This window comes from Rhodamnia argentea, chromosome 3, assembly GCF_020921035.1.
Source record: "Rhodamnia argentea isolate NSW1041297 chromosome 3, ASM2092103v1, whole genome shotgun sequence".
Taxonomy (NCBI): Eukaryota; Viridiplantae; Streptophyta; class Magnoliopsida; order Myrtales; family Myrtaceae; genus Rhodamnia; species Rhodamnia argentea.
In genome coordinates this window covers 35,416,894-35,433,760 of record NC_063152.1, presented here as the reverse complement: position 1 = coordinate 35,433,760, position 16,867 = coordinate 35,416,894, and the positions used below count along the sequence as shown (strand labels likewise).

At 41.4% G+C, this 16,867-nt stretch overlaps 2 protein-coding genes across 2 annotated transcripts in view; one reads left to right on the top strand and one right to left on the bottom strand.

Annotated features, from left to right (window-relative positions):
• Positions 1–16,867, bottom strand: part of LOC115726911 (protein PXR1) — a 48,985-nt gene that overhangs the window by 8,772 nt on the left and 23,346 nt on the right. The gene's annotated exons all lie outside the window — the stretch shown is intronic.
• On the top strand, positions 9,213–12,053 carry LOC115726901 (cytochrome P450 704C1-like). Its single transcript, XM_030656985.2, has 5 exons — positions 9,213–9,796; positions 10,109–10,393; positions 10,645–10,983; positions 11,433–11,633; positions 11,732–12,053. Exons 1-5 carry the CDS (start codon positions 9,269–9,271, stop codon positions 11,918–11,920), a joined length of 1,542 nt encoding a protein of 513 aa, XP_030512845.1. The 5' UTR covers positions 9,213–9,268; the 3' UTR covers positions 11,921–12,053.

Genomic DNA, 16,867 nt, shown 5'->3' with positions numbered 1-16,867 from the left:
TCACCACGAGATTGCTAGCACAGTTAAGGTGGTGATTTTCGCAAGTTCATCTTTCCATTTGACATTGTGATTGGTGGCGTGTGTGAATTAGAGATCCGACAATTGTGGGACTCGATCTGAAGAACATTTGAACCGACTCGTTTCAATCACGCTACAAGAGGTAATCCGTTTAAGTTCCTTTGACCGAGAGTTACACCACGTTGGTCAATACCCCTTGTTTTTCCTTCAAGCTTTTCCTCTCCTTCACGTGGCGTTTCCTTTGACTAACATGTGTGTCGGTAGCGATGGACTCGAAGATTCAACGAAAAAAGGCTCGGTCGTCACATGGTGGGGTATTTGGCTCTCCGGACTGGGCCCGATGAGGCTTCGTAAGACACGACGTTGCCGACTGTCCCGGCGAGAACAGCATGGGTGCTGGAACGTTGTTTCCGAGGAAGTCGGTCGATGGTGTCGCCGAGTCTAGGAAAAACAGCTGGCCATCGTCACGAGGAATATCGATCTGGGACTCTTCGGAGTTGGATAGGGGCTCGCCTGCCACAGCTATGAAGGATGAATACCAGCAGAGAAACGGACTCCAAAAGAAAGGACTTCCTCTCGTTGATATTATCAACTGAACTGCTCCGCAAGTATTATTAATAAGCTGGTTTTTCACTTGGCACCATGCATGGATTTCGGCCATCTAAAGGAATAATGCGCTCGGCACATGTTGTCGGCTCCTACGTGCGTTCCTCGCGGGTTTTGTCCAGATAATTAAGCTCACAGCCTTGAATTAAATCCATCTACCATCGGTCCGATTAAAAATGCAAATGCAATGTATAAATGCTAAAATTAATGAGGCAAAATGATTTAATTATATTTTGTAGGAACTAAGGTTGGTCCCTGATTTTTTTACGTAAAATAAATGACTAAAAAGGGTAGTCAAAATTTAGGTGTCTACCGTATGCAATCTAAATAGTTAAGAATAGATAGTTTTAAAAAGAAATATAGGATTGATGAAAACCGTCGAGGCCATTCGATCTTTAGAATAGAAGAGAAGGTAACATATCATTTGTACTTTAGTTTGCTTACCGTATTGTCCTACATGGTGCTTGAAGGATGTATTGATGAGATAGCACATTGGATTCCATCTTGAAAATTGGATTTGGTGTGGAATTGAATTGCTTGGAAAGATCAGGCAAAGAAGGAAAAGTCTTCATGAAAGCTTTTGATGTCGCCTTGTTAGAAATGAAACCCTAGAAGTTGAACGCATTCTAACAAGGTGAACAACCATGGTTTAGTTTAGTAGCTTAGTACATGGCTAAAGAAACCCTTGAAATTTGAGTTGAACTCTATCTTGTCGGTGGTTTCTACTTAGACCAATTCCCATAAGTAATTATCATGCTTATATTTTATTGCCTAGTAAATTGTCATAACCAAAAAAAAAAAAAAATGGAATTCCAGGGTTTACATTTATATACTTTATTCTGATAAATTGAAGCTTAAAGCTTCAAGGCCAAGAGCGGCAGGCAATCTGAGTTCTTGACTTCTCCCACAACAAACAGATAAAGCCAGAACATGCAACATCAATTCCTACGAAGAATATCAGCTTAGCACCTCTCAATCATAAATCATTAATATAAGGAAAAATCCCAATTAAGCGCCTTAAGTGTCCTTATTTTCTCAATTAAGAGCTCAAAGTGGACCTTATTTCAAAAAAGACTCACTGAATGGCATTTTCATCTTTTATTTTTAAAAAAAAATTCCTTTTTTTTTCTGTTTTCCTTTTCTTTCTTTCTTTTTATTTTTCCTCTCCCCTCTCCTCTCCTCACTTCCCCAGCCACGGCCGGGCCTGCGATGGTCGTCCTCGTTGGATTCCGGCCGGCAACTCTTACCCGAGCCGGCGTCGGGCAACTCTCGCCCTCGCCTGGGCCGATGCCGGGACTCTACAATCTGTTGGGATTTGGTTGCAAGAAATCCCATAATAAGTGAATGAGAATGAAGGATGGAGAGTCCCACATGGGAAAAGGAGTAGATGGAATATGGGTTTAAATATTGGAACCTCACAAATGGGTTTGGGCCCCAAAGGGCACCTCACTTTTGTGGAAGGGAGAGGACCTACGCAAAGCTAGGTCGGCCCATACGCGCGCGCGCCGCCGCCGCCGCTCGGTTCGGGCCGGGCCCGGGTCCGCGCGTTCCATTGTTTTTTTTTTTTTTTTTTTGCTCTACTTCTTTTAAACCGAATAGACACGATTCAAACAGACACTATTGAAATTTTTAAACACTTCCTTCATCCGAACAGATGTGTTTGTTCGGGAACCTTTTCTTTGAACGAACATGTTTGTTCGAAAGGAGGTGTTTCGGTTCGTAATACTTCATAGAAGAAACCGTACGGTTTCATGACTTTCGTGACTCTTCATCTATTTGATTCACTCGTGACTCTTCAATTGTTTGTGACTATATATATAACTGTCGGTTTTTTCGAAAAAAACATACAACATCATCATTTTTTCTTCGCTCTCCTTCAATACATTCATTTGCTGCATTATTTCTGCAAAATTGCATTCGGTGGAATCCTCCGAACACGTACCACTTCGGAGGAACGAGATCTGTTCTATCCTGGGAGACGATCGTCCAATTTCCTCGGGTACTAATTGAGGGGGCGAATTTTGTCTTAAGGACACAACAACAATACGTTGGGCTCGGATCAACTTTCTGCATACTCATCTGCATTGGCTTCGGGTTAGTTGTTCGTCGTTCAATTGCAATTTCTTACATACGAACTTAGCCGACAACAATCTTAAGACAAAATTCTTCTTTCTTTTGAAATGGTATTCTGTTTTCAATTCTGTTTGGTTCTGTTTGTATAATGATCTGAACTTAGTGCGTATTCTTATGCATTGTTCTTTGAGTTGTCTATCAAATATTTATCACGCCGTTCGGAAATCTTGTATATTCCATAGTCGAAATTCTGTGACTTCGTTCATATAGTTATTTCATAGTATATATATTCTGTTTTATAGATTTTGTGATAGAAATGGCATCAACATCGATAACGCCTACACATATTCCGTCGGTTCCGACTCATGGAGAAAAGCCAGAAAAGTTCAATGGAACTGATTTCAAGAGATGGCAACAGAAGATGTTGTTCTATTTCACGACTTTGAATCTGGCAAGGTTCCTCAATGAGGATGCTCCTAAGTTGGATGAAGGAGAGGTAGACAAGGAAAGGTTTGCTGCAGTAGATGCGTGGAAACATTCTGACTTTCTGTGTCGTAACTACATCCTTAATGGTCTCGACAATTCCCTCTACAATGTTTATAGTCCGCTGAAAACGGCTAAGGAATTATGGGAAAGTCTTGACAAGAAGTACAAAACAGAAAACGCTGGATTGAAGAAATTCATCGTCGGTAAATTTCTGGACTTTAAGATGGTAGATCATAAAACCCTCTTAAGTCAAGTTTAGGAACTTCAAGTGATCATGCATGACATTCATGCTGAAGGTATGATTTTAAGTGAATCATTTCAAGTGGCTGCTTTTATTGAAAAACCGCCACCGTCTTGGAGAGACTTCAAAAATTATCTCAAACACAAGAGAAAGGAATTGTCACTTGAAGACTTGATTGTTCGATTGAGGATTGAGGAAAACAATAGGCTCTCCGAAAAGAAAGTTGGCAAGAATTTGGAGGTTTCAAGGGCCAATGTTGTTGAAGAAGGATCAAAACCTAACAAGAAGAGAAAAATGCCTAGCAAGTCCGGAGAGGGATTCACCCAAGGCCTGAAGAAGTTTGTTGGCAAGTGCTTTGACTGTGGAAAGTCCGGACATCGAGCCAAAGACTGCAGAGCCAAGAAAAGACAGAAAACTCAGGCGAATGTGATGGAACAGATTTCCAATGGCGTTGATGATATCAATCTTACTGCCATGATATCTGAATGCAACATGGTGGGAAACCCCAAGGAGTGGTGGATTGATACTGGAGCAACTCGTCATATCCGTGCAAACAGATCGATGTTCTCGTCCTACACTACCGTCGGGGGTGATGAAAAACTCTATATGGGTAATTCATCAACCTCTAAGGTTGAAGGTGTTGGAAAGATTGCTCTGAAAATGACATCTGGAAAAATTGTGACACTAAATAATGTTCTGCACGTGCCGGATGTTCGTAAGAATTTAGTGTCCGGATCTCTCCTTAGCAAGAATGGCTTCAAGTTGGTTTTTGTATCCGATAAGTTAGTACTCTCTAAAAATGAGATGTATGTAGGAAATGGTTATCTAAGTGATGGTTTGTTCAAGGTGAATGTAATGACCGTTGTATCCAAGGATGATATGAATAAAGTTGCTTCTACTTATGTGCTTGAGTCTCCTAATATCCGGCATGCTAGACTATGACATGTTAATTATAAATCAATAAAGAAATTAATGAGTATGGGACTATTGCCGAAGTTTGACTGTCCAAGTGAAAAGTGCCAAGTGTGTGTTGAATCTAAATTTTCCAAACCTCCTTTTCATTCTGTAGACAATAGAATCACGGAACCTTTAGATTTAATACACACGGATATATGTGATATGAAATCAATACCGTCAAGGGGTGATAATAAGCACTTTATCACATTTATAGATGATTGTTCAAGGTATTGCTATGCTTATTTGCTTAGTAGCAAAGATGAGGCGATTAATGCTTTTAGAACTTATAAATCTGAAGTTGAAACTCAGCTAAATAAGAAAATTAAAATGATAAGAAGTGATAGAAGAGGTGAATATGAATTTCCTTTTGAGGAAATATGCTCTGAGTTTGGCATCATTCACCAATTCACCGCTCCTTATACACCGCAATCGAATGGTGTGGCAGAAAGGAAAAATCGATCTTTAAAAGAAACAATGAATGCATTGTTGAATAGTTCTGGTTTACCGTAGAATTTGTTGGGGGAAGCTGTTTTGATAGCAAATTTTATTTTAAATAGAGTACCACACAAAAGGACACAACAAACTCCCTATGAGAAGTGGAAAGGTAGAATGCCTAACTTGAATTATCTCAAAGTGTAGGGGTGTTTGGCTAAGGTTGCGGTTCCTAAGCCTAAAAAGGTTAAGATAGGATCAAAGACTGTTGACTGTGTTTTTATCGGATATGCTCAGAATAGCAATGCATATCGTTTTCTTGTTCATAAGTCAGAGATCCCAGATATACATGTTAATACAATCATTGAATTAAGGGACGCTTCGTTCTTTGAAAATATATTTCCATATAACATAGTATATGAACCAATTGATAATAATAAGAGGTCTCGAGATACTATATCTAGAAGTGATCTAATGGAGGATGAACCTAGACGTAATAAAAGACAAAGGACTTCCACGTCTTTTGGACCTGATTTTTTAACGCATCTCTTAGAAAATGAGCCTCGGACATTCAAAGAAACCGTGACATCGCCGTAAGCCCCATTTTGGAAAGAAGCTATCAATAGTGAGTCGAATCCATATTATCAAATCATACTTGGGAATTAGTTAACCTTCCTCCCGGTAATAAACCACTACAAAGCAAGTGGATTTTCAAGAGGAAAATGAAAGCAGATGATACTATTGATAAGTATAAGGCTAGGCTTGTGGTAAAAGGCTACAAGCAACGAGAAGGCCTTGATTATTTTGACACTTATTCACCTGTCACGAAAATTACATCTATACGGATGTTAATTGCTATAACAGCTGTGTACGGGCTTGAAATCCATCAAATGGATGTCAAAACAGCCTTTCTAAATGGGGATCTAGAAGAAGAAATATATCTAGAACAACCAGAAGGGTTCGTTGTTCAAGGACAAGAGAAGAAAGTATGTCGGCTTATCAAGTCACTCTATGAGTTGAAACAAGTACCAAAACAATGACATACTAAATTCGACCAAGCAATGTTGTCAAATGGTTTTAAAATTAATGAGTGTGATAAATGTGTATATATCAAGAGCACTCATAATACCTTTGTCATTTTATGTCTCTATGTAGACGACATGCTTATAATGGGCAGCAACAATGAAGTTGTTAAGGCAACCAAACGCATGCTCACAAGTAAATTTGATATGAAAGACATGGGGGCCGCAGATGTTATTTTGGGAATTAAAATCCATAAAACATTTGAAGGATTAGCACTCTCACAGTCTCACTATATAGAAAACATTCTTGAAAAGTGCAAGAATCTAGACATTGTACCAATAAAGACCCCGATAGATGTTAATTTACATCTTTCAAAGAATACTGGTGAAAGCAAGACTCAAAATGAGTATGCTAGTATACTAGGCAGTTTAATGTATGTCATGAATTGTACTAGGCTGGACATAGCTTGTGCTGTGAACAAGCTAAGTCGATTTACAATTAGTCCAAATGAAAATCATTAGAAAGCTATGAAACGTGTATTGGGCTATTTGAAGCATACTCAAAACTATGCTTTGCACTATACAAAGTATCCAGCGGTACTTGAATGATACTGTGATGCAAATTGGATAACCGGCACAAAAGACACAAAATCAACAAACGGATATGTGTTCACACTTGGTGGGGGAGTAGCGTCTTGGAAGTCATCCAAACAAACTTGTATAGCAAGATCTACTATGGAAGCAGAATTTATTGCTTTGGATAAAGCCGGTGAAGAAGCAGAGTGGCTTCGGAATTTTCTGGAAGATATTCCTAATTGACCCAAACCCGTGCCAACCGTGTGTATACATTGTGATAGTCAAGCGGCAATAGGAAGGGCAATGAATGTCATGTATAACGGTAAGTCTCGACATATACGTCGAAGACATGATACTGTAAGACAACTTCTTTCTAGTGGAATTATTACAATTGACTATGTGAAGTTAAAAGATAATATTGCGGATCCATTAACGAAAGGCCTAACTAGAGAGATGGTTGTGAAAACATCAAGCGGAATGGGGTTAAGGCCAATAAATAAGTCGTCATAGCGGAAACCCTACCTTGTTGATTAGAGATCCCAAGATCTAGGTTCAAAGGGACAACCAAGTTATGAAGACAGTGTAAAGTACTATAAATTTTTTTCTCATTCCCGAATAAAGACAGTACTAATATATGAAGGTTAAGCGAAGGCTTTTAATGATTCTGAATTGAGAGTGCAATATATCGTACATTCAGAAATCACCTATGAGAGTGTGAAGTAAGGGTCGCTTCTATGAGAATTGAAAAGGCTGAATTCTCTAAAACACTCATGAGACCAGGCGGTGTTCATGGCCAAAACGAACACAACAGTGAGAACCAATTTTGTTTGAGGGACAGTTGTGTGATCTCTATTGTCTAGGTTTACACCAAAGGTCGACAGTTCAAAGACATCAAGTCTACTGATTGACCGAGTAAGTTCGATAGATTTCACTAAAGAAAGTTCAAGGTCTCGGACTACTTATCCCGATGCAACGTTCTCTCGTGAAATAATCGCACATTGCATCTCATGCATATACGAAGAGTCATGATATTTGAATATCTCATTCATGTGAGGGATTGTTGGGATTTGGTTGCAAGAAATCCCGTAATAAGTGAATGAGAATGAAGGATGGAGAGTCCCACATGGGAAAAGGAGTAGATGAAAGATGAGTTTAAATATTGGAACCTCACAAATGGGTTTGGGCCCCAAGGAGCACCCCACTTTTGTGGAAGGGAGAGGACCTACGCAAAGCTAGGTCGGCCCACACGCGCGAGAGCGCCGCCGCCGCCCGCCCGCCCGCTCCGCTCGGCTCGGTTCGGGCCAGACCCGGGTCCGCACGTTCCATTGTTTTTTTTTTTTTTTTTTTTGCTCTACTTCTTTTAAACTGAATAGACACGATTCGAACAGACACTATTGAAATTTTTAAACACTTCCTTCGTCCGAACAGATGTGTTTGTTCGGGAACCTTTTCTTTGAACGAACATGTTTGTTCGAAAGGAAGTGTTTCGGTTCATAATACTTCATAGACGAAACCGTACGGTTTCATGACTTTCGTGACTCTTCATCTATTTGATTCACTCGTGACTCTTCAATTGTTTGTGACTATATATAACTGTCGGTTTTTTCGAAAAAACATACAACATCATAATTTTTTCTTCGCTCTCCTTCAATACATTCATTTGCTGCGATTATTTCTGCAAAATTGCGTTCGGTGGAATCCTCTGAACACATACCACTTCAGAGGAACGAGATCCGTTCTATCCTGGGAGACAATCGTCCAATTTCCTCGAGTACTAATTGAGGGGGCGAATTTTATCTTAAGGACACAACGACAATACGTTGAGCTCGGATCAACTTTCTGCATACTCATTTGCATTGGCTTCAGGTTAGTTGTTCGTCGTTCAATTGCAATTTCTTACATACGAACTTAGCCGACAACACAATCGTACTCCAGAATCACTTGCGACTCTGCAATCGTGACCCCCCGTCCAAAAGCACCGAGACCTTCTTGTGCAATGGGTTCGATTTCAGAAGCAACCCGCTCTTCCCCTTCTTCAATTCTTCAACAATGAACTCGTACTCGAGGCCCTTCAGTTTTAGAGCCCACGCGACCCCTGTGCAGAACAAGCTCGTCCCGGAGACAATGAGCTTTAACTTAGCCATGGTCGTGTTCTCTTGTTCTGAGCAGTGCAATCGAGTTGGGATCTCCCGTATACAGACAAATATGAGATGGGTTCTCGAGAATGGCCACCATGTTCAGTCAAATGCTGCGAAGTTCGAATCTTGGAGCGGAGAAAAGTCGCTGCCGTTGACAAGGAACAGTGAAAGGCAAGGCCAAGAAGGAGAAAATCGGAATAGATTTTATTAAAAGAAGGAAACAACATGCATCTCTCGTTCAATGACCAAAAAAAAAAAAAGATAAATTATGACCTTTCATGCTTGTCTCTGCCACACTTCTTGGGTCACCTCCTTCTGTTGCCCAGGCAAGGGCGAGGGTCGCCCACCAAACGCCAGCCAGGGCGGCCGTTGCCTAAGGCCGGCGATGGCTGGAGGAGGGGAGGAGAGGTGAGGGAGAGGAAAAAGAAAAAAAATGAAAAATGAAAAAATTGCATAAAAAGAATAAAGGACGAAAATGCCCATGAAAGAAAGAGAGTATTTCATGCCCTCTTTTCAAATAAAGTCCACTTCGAATTCTTAATTGAAAAAATGAGGGCTCTGAAGTCCTTAATTGGAATTTTCCCTTAATATAATCTTTTCCAATCCTTAAGTACGAGGACGAACGGACAAAGTCAACAGTATTGTAGTATAAATCAACGCAAGGACATCATCTACTTCATCTTCATCCTCATTACTTTCCCATCTTCTTCACAAAGAAAATGGACATCAACATCTTGTCCGTGACTCTCTACTCCACGGCACTAGTTCCCCTCGCTCTCTCCATCGCCTTTGCTCTCCTCCTCCTGAAAACCTTCACGGGCAAGTCCCTCCGAAGCTCTAAGTATCCGCCCGTTCGCGGGACGGTCTTCGCTCTATTCATCTACTTCAACCAGCTCTACGACTACATGACAGGGCTTGTGAGGAGATCTCTGACGTTCCGGCTCCTTGCGCTGAACCACAGCGAGATATACACGGTGGATCCGAGGAACGTCGAGCACATATTAAAGACCAACTTCAATGAGTACACGAAGGAAAAGCATAACGTAGATAAAATGAAGGATTTGTTTGGGGAGGGGATTTTCGTGGTGGATGGAGAGAAGTGGAAGAAGCAGAGGAAGGTCGCGAGCTTCGAGTTTGCGACAAGGGTGCTCAGAGATTTCAGCTGTCGCGTGTTCAGGAAGAATGCTGCGAAGCTGGTCAAGGTCGTGGAGGAGTTATCAGCTGCTTCAGAGGGATTCGATATGCAAGTGAGTAGTTTCTATTTTTGAACGGTGAGAACTCCATGAGGACCAAATCCACTGTGAAAAAAAGATAAGTTGAATGGAATCGAACATAAAGACTGCATATCTACTATAGAATATCGAAATATGCTAAAGTTGGTCATCCGGATTTAATAGATTTTCTTGCTATGCCTGAAAAAAAATGGCTGGATATGTATGCAATCTAAGGAGTTAGAAATGCCACTCTATGTCGAGTGACCCCGATGGTTTCCATCTATCCTAGATTTTGTAATAGGACATTGTTCATTGGTTTTGTATTGTCTTACTTTGTGTCTGAAGGATATGTTGATGAGATGCACTTTGGATTCCATCTTCAAAGTTGGATTTGGTGTGGAGTTGAATTGCTTGGAAGGATCAAGCAAAGAGGGAGCAGTCTTCATGAAAGCTTTTGATGAGGCGAGTGAACTGACCTCCTGGCGATTCGTCGATCCCTCTTGGGAGCTCAAAAGATTTCTCAACATCGGTTCGGAAGCTCGTCTTAGGAAGAACATTAAACTCATCGACAATTTCGTGCATCAACTTATCAGAACCAAGAAGAATCAACTGGCAGAGCAGAGGGAGCATGTGAGTACTTTTTGATTCTTATTAGTAAACTTGCGAGTACTAGGTGTACGTTTAGCCGTGCGATTTTTGAAGTTCACGCCCTTCTTTTGAAGATCGAGAACCATTTTCAGAGGAACAATTCTGAATAGGAAAACTAATGGCGCCATCCAAGGATAGTTTTCATGACAAAGTCAGTACTATTTTCAAGGCCTTTTCTTTGGCAATTCCCCTAGCTGATGTTTCATTTTTCCTTTTTCTTGTTTTCCTACAAGAATGACAAGGAGGACATCCTCTCGAGATTTTCGCTCGAGAGCAAGAAAGATCCTGAGGGCATGAACGAGAAGTACTTGAGGGATATAATTCTGAATTTCACGATCGCCGGAAAAGATACTAGCGCAAATACCTTGTCGTGGTTCCTCTACATGCTCTGTAAACACCCCCTGGTGCAGCAAAAGATTGTCGACGAGATAAAGCATGTGATCGGAGATCAAGCAAGTGACGCTAACCCTGATTCTTTGGTGGAAAGAATAACTGATCCGGTGCTTGACCGAATGCACTATCTTCATGCCACGCTCACAGAGACTTTGAGGCTGTATCCTGCAGTCCCGGTGGTATTCTTCTGTTCACTTGTAAGAATTGAAGTTCAAACCCCGAACTGATCACAGGAGAAGAAAACAAGAAATTCAATATTAACTTGAGCTGAACTCAAATCAATTCATCAACAGAACATTGGCGCTTGGAGAGAGCCAATCACAATGGGTCCGAGTAAAATCGCCATTGGCCTTGCACCCACTAGACATCACAATTTTCCTGACTTTAGAAGCTAACGATGCATTGTGATCATGTAGCTAGTCCTTAAATCCTATTGAAATGTCAAATGTCGAGCAAAAGACTCGATTTTCTTCTGAACAAAACGTGATCAGTAAAACAGCAGATGCCAGAAATCCATCAGATTGGCAATTACAAATCAAGCACAAGCCAAAAAGAGCATGCATTTAACAAGCTTCGGCTTTTGTGTCAATACATGCTAACTTTGATCTTTCACACTTCTGCACGATAGGATGGAAGATGTGCCGAGACAGATGATGTTCTCCCAGATGGCTTCCACGTGAAGAAGGGGGACAACATAAATTACTTGGCATACTCAATGGGAAGAATGCACAACATATGGGGAGAAGATGCAGAGGATTTCAAACCCGAAAGATGGTTGAAGGATGGAATTTTCCAAAAAGAATCGCCTTTCAAATTTGTTGCCTTCCATGTTCGTTTCTTTATCCGAAGTCCTCATGAATTGAATATTCAAAGTTCCTGTACATATCCAAAGAATCTACAGTGACAATCTTATTTTCCTATTTGCAGGCTGGTCCTAGGATCTGCCTCGGGAAGGATTTTGCTTTTCGCCAGATGAAAATAGTTTCGATAGCTCTCCTTCGCTTCTTCCGTTTCAGATTAGCTGATGAAACTAGACCTGTAACCTACAAGGTCACGTTCACTCTTCACATGGACAATGGCTTACATCTTCGTGCTGTTCCCAGATCTGCTACATAAGAGTTGTACTATCGTCGAGTATGGTCCATCGCCACACATGGATTTCTAATGTTGGATGCTAGCGGCTTTCAATGATAAGTAAGCATGGGCACGACATGATCTTACTATTGCATGTAAAGGTTGCAATATTAAGTGTTTTGCTTAAGTTCCGTGTGTAATTTAGAGTTTTAAGTTTGTCAAGCTTTGTGACAATGCCAATAAAATCTTATTTTCACAAAGCCTCAGGCCAACAAGGAGATATCTCTCCAAATTTCTTCTCATGTGTTTCCCTTTTCTGGATTCTCTATACCAAAATAGACAAATTTAAGATCATGCTCGGAAAGACAGTCTGGATGAGGTCTATGCAAAGAAACATCATCTTGGAACTGCCATGACTCCCTAGCAAAAGAAGCAAGTCAGACTGGAGTCTAAATTGAGTCATCTACTAGCTCTTGCATATTTGACTATAGGATTACATCCCAAATATTTAGCTGCACAGGCCCGGGATTCAACAGGTATAGATTGTTACTGCGCGCAGATTATGGGCAAAGACTAGGGATTTCGCGTAAATGATATCAACAAACTTCTATCTACTTTAGTTCCAAAAAATTATACTTTTCTTAAATTCGAAATCAGCGTCTAAAGTGACAGTAATTGATTTCTTACATGGCCCTTTCTTGGGAAGTACCCTAATACTTGAACTTTCTGAGAATTATCCAATGGCCAATGCCAATACATTGCTTCACTGAAACTTCATGTCATTCTAAAACTCACTGTATTGTCCCTTCAACTCAACAAAAATATTAATTTTTTCCTAATCAGACATCACAATAATGGATCTCCATGCATCATTATTTTGGCAACAGAAGAAGCAGAATGACTCTCTGCTGGTACGAGCCACATTTCATCATATTCATCTCGAGTATGATTAGACGAAGAAACCTCTTGTAGTGGCAATTTTCTCGAGTAGATACTACTCTCATCACTAGCTTAAAAAAGGGCATTGACAAAAACATGGCAACTAAGATGAAGGTGCCCATCAAGGATGTAAGAATCGAATGCAAACACACGGATGTCGGCAGTGGTGGGCAACGGCGACCAACGGATATCGGCAGTGGTCGGCGGCAGCCGACGATAGTTGTAGCAACCAGCGGAGGTTGGCAATTGGCGGAAAAGGTTGGCGGTGGCGAGTGGCGGCTGCCAGCGGTGGGTGGCGACAATCAGCGATGAGGGGGGGCACGACGGCGGTGGGTGGCGGCGGTGAGGCGAAAGGCGACAACGGGCTAAGGTGGGTGGCGGCGATCGACAGTGAGGCGGGGGGCTGTTGCGCTAAATAAGCGATCGAACAATAAAATAGACAGAACAAGAAAACAAATCAGACACCCGATGTATGTGGTTCGGTCGTAGAGACCTACGTCCACGGGGAAAGCAGCAACGAATTCCACTATAGAACGAGCGATACGCAGAGATTACAGACCAAACTCGAGTAACTCAAACACTCTCAGTGTTTCCCAAGCTCCAATTACATCCAATAACACATACAGTGTTTAGCCCCCAATTCCTAACGAAATAATCTCTCAATCTCGCAAAGGAATTAACACAAATCTAACCTCAAGATTTAATTGGCTTCAACACTTGAATTCTTGATGTAATTCCACGAACAAAACGAAGTCCTAATGTCAAGCACTCGCTTGAAAACGGCCTTCAAGAACTCCTACGATTTCTTCCGATGAAATTCACGAATAATGAAGCAACTTCTGCCAAGCACTCAAGAGAATGGCGCTTCAAGACTTCTGCATCACCCGATCAACCCCCTTTTTCAAGTTTATATACGTGCCCATGTTGACCGAATCAACTTTTGCCCAAGTTGACCGAAACCGAATCCCAGTTCAATTCAAAGTCCAGTTGCAATTATCCTATTCAAATCGTAGATATCATCATCCAAGAGAAAACCCGATACATCCTCCAACTTGGGATATCACCAAACGGAGGATAATTATCGTGGGTTCGAAACAAACTTTATCCAATTTTGATCGCATCTTCAAAATTACATCCGTTAAGATAACTTTCACAAAGATATAATTATTTCAAAATTCAGATTTTCGTTTCGGGCTCAAACTCGAGACATATTTCTAACAGGGGCGACGACCGTGGGCGGTCGGCGGTGAAGCAAAGGGCGACGACAGGCAGTGGTGGGTTGCAGCAGTTGGCCATGAGGCGGGGGGTGGCGATGGGCTGCTGCGAGTGGTGGTCGGCGGTGGCTAGCGGTGGGTGATCAAGGGCGGTGGTTGGCGGCGGCGGCCGGTGGTGGTCACGGTGATGGACGACGGTGGCGACAATCGATGGGCTAGGGGGCAGCGGAAGGCGGTGAGGTCGGCGGCGGGCGACGGTGGGGAACCGAGGGTAGTGGTTGGCGGTGGCGAAGGTCGACGGTAGTTGGCAGCCGCCGGCAAAGGTCAGCGGTGGTTGGCAGCCGCCGGCGGAGGTCGGCGGTGGATGGCAATGGATGAGGTGGCTGGTGGTGGTTGGCGGAAGAGCAACTATGTAATAGTTACATGTTAAAGATTTCAGTTGTATTTTTAATTTCTTATTTAATTAATAGCGTAGACATATCTATTCATTTATCTAATTATTTACATAGATGAATAAATTCCATAAGATTAGTTGTGACTGAATCTATTCTTGAGACGTTGAGAATACGTGTGACGGGTTTACGGTTAGATTGAATCTTTAAACTGTTTCTGGTCAATAGATCATTGAATGGATATCAATAATCCTGTTGAGACCGGTGTGTTCTTAACTTCACCATTAAGTATTGGATACTTAAGGAAATGACGAGTCACAAGTCATTGGGTATTGTGATGCTCGAATTAGAACACGGGGGCTTGTACCGCACAAATTCACTGAACGTGACACGTATTAAACGATTAGCAGCATGGAAGTTTTTAGTGTGGTCAATGTCTAATTGTTCATCCTTTGGTCTTGTGTAAATAATCCTTAGACTTGAGGCATAGTGATGACTTGTGTATTGGATGGCTATGATTCACAAGTGCACATACCGACGGTTCGTTGATCCGTCTATGTACTTGATGGTCATAGTTCATGCACATACGAAGTCATACATATATGCAAAATGGAATTTGTCTCCTTGTTACATGGGGGGTATGATATCCTGTGAAATCTAATTATGACAATGCATTGAAATCCTCGGTCGGAGTTGTAATCGAGAATGAAATGTTCATGTTTCGTATAAATGCATGTCGAGTTAGATTTATACATACGATTGAATTGGCGGCTTGACAAATATTCCATAATCTTTATTTAATCGGGACATAATAAGATAGAAGGATTGAATTGCACTGTAGATAAAACCGATAGGTTCGCTATGTTCTTAAAGTAGTCACACTGTCTGAGTAGCCAGGACATATTGTTAGTTGTCACTCATGACTCGTAGGATCTAGAGGTTGATCCGGACAATCAATTCTCTTGAAAGCACTAATGTGTTAGGGCATGTCTTACTGCCAATTGAATGATGAACCTTGGGATGTCACACACCTTAACCAATACATGTCGACATTGAACGGAAAGACGATATTACAAATATGTTTGCAATTATGATATACCGAATTTAGTCGTGCTGAAATTAAATTAAATTAGATTTAATTTAATATTTATTTTTTGGTCCTAAGTGCGTGTGCGTATGATGCACATGCATGTCCGAAGTGGTCAAATATTAATGTGCCCAAAAAGACTCACATGCTGATATATAGATATTTATATATTAGATATGTAAATAAACACACATATATATATGATATTAAAATTATATTAATATTAATAGTGCACGTCACCCGCGTTCAACAAACAGTTGTTGACCGTGGGGACGTCGCGCACAATGATCGTGTGTGCTGTGCAATGAGCGATAAAAGAAAACAAGCGTGTGCATGGATTCTTTAAGAATACGAAAGAACAAAAGAAGGTTCTCTCTCGATTTTTAGAGGTCTGCAGAAAAAGAAGAGTAGAAATTTTGTTCTCTCTGTTCCTTTTCTAGTGACCAAAATTCAAGAACACGAAGAGCTATCACCACGGGATTGCTAGCACAATTTAGGTGGTGATTTTGGCAAGTTCATCTTTAATTTCGTTTAACGATGCGATTGGTGGTGTGTCTCAACTAGAGGTCCAATAATTGTGGGAATGGAGCTGAAGAACATTTGAACCGACTCGTTTCAAGCCCGTTACAAGAGGTAATCCTTTTAATCCTCTTTGTTACGATGATTTTTAATTGAAATGCACGAACTACGCCTCTAGAGATACATGTAAGGATTTTTTATTTATTTCCGTCGCATTTTATGTTTTATTTATCTATGCATGTTACGTGTTTTCCAACATCTTTTTCCTTTTGACCGAGAGTTACACCACTTTGGTCAATACCCTTGTTTTTCCTTCAAGCTTTTCCTCTCCTTCACGTGTCTTGACGAGCGTGTGTGGCGGTACAGATGAACTCGAAGATTCAACGAACAAAGGCTCGGTGTTCACATGGTGGGGTATTCGGCTTTCCGGACTGGGCCCGATGAGGCTTCGTAAGACACGACGTTGCTGACTGCCCCGGTGAGAACAGCATGGGTGCTGGAACGTTGTTTCGGAGGAAGTCGGTCAATGGTGTCGCCGAGTCTAGGCAAAACAGCGGGCCATCGTCACGAGGAATGTCGATCTGGGACTCTTCGGAGTTGGATAGGGGCTCGCCTGCCACAGCTATGAAGGATGAATACCAGCAGAGAAACGGACTCCAAAAGAAAGGACTTCCTCTCGTTGATATTATCAACTGAACTGCTCCGCAAGTATAATTAATAAGCCGATTTTTCACTTGGCACCATGTGTGGATTTCGGCCATCTAAAGGAATAATGCACTTGGCACATGTTGTCGGCTCCTATGTACGCTCCTCGCGGGTTTAGTCCAGATAATTAAGC

Excerpts from the sequence above, each read along its gene's own strand:
- LOC115726901 (XM_030656985.2), top strand. The coding sequence starts at position 9,269 with ATGGACATCAACATCTTGTCCGTGACTCTCTACTCCACGGCACTAGTT. Across the intron at positions 10,394-10,644 it reads TGGCAGAGCAGAGGGAGCAT|AATGACAAGGAGGACATCCT; the intron begins GTGAGTACTTTT and ends TTTTCCTACAAG. Across the intron at positions 10,984-11,432 it reads TGTATCCTGCAGTCCCGGTG|GATGGAAGATGTGCCGAGAC; the intron begins GTATTCTTCTGT and ends TCTGCACGATAG.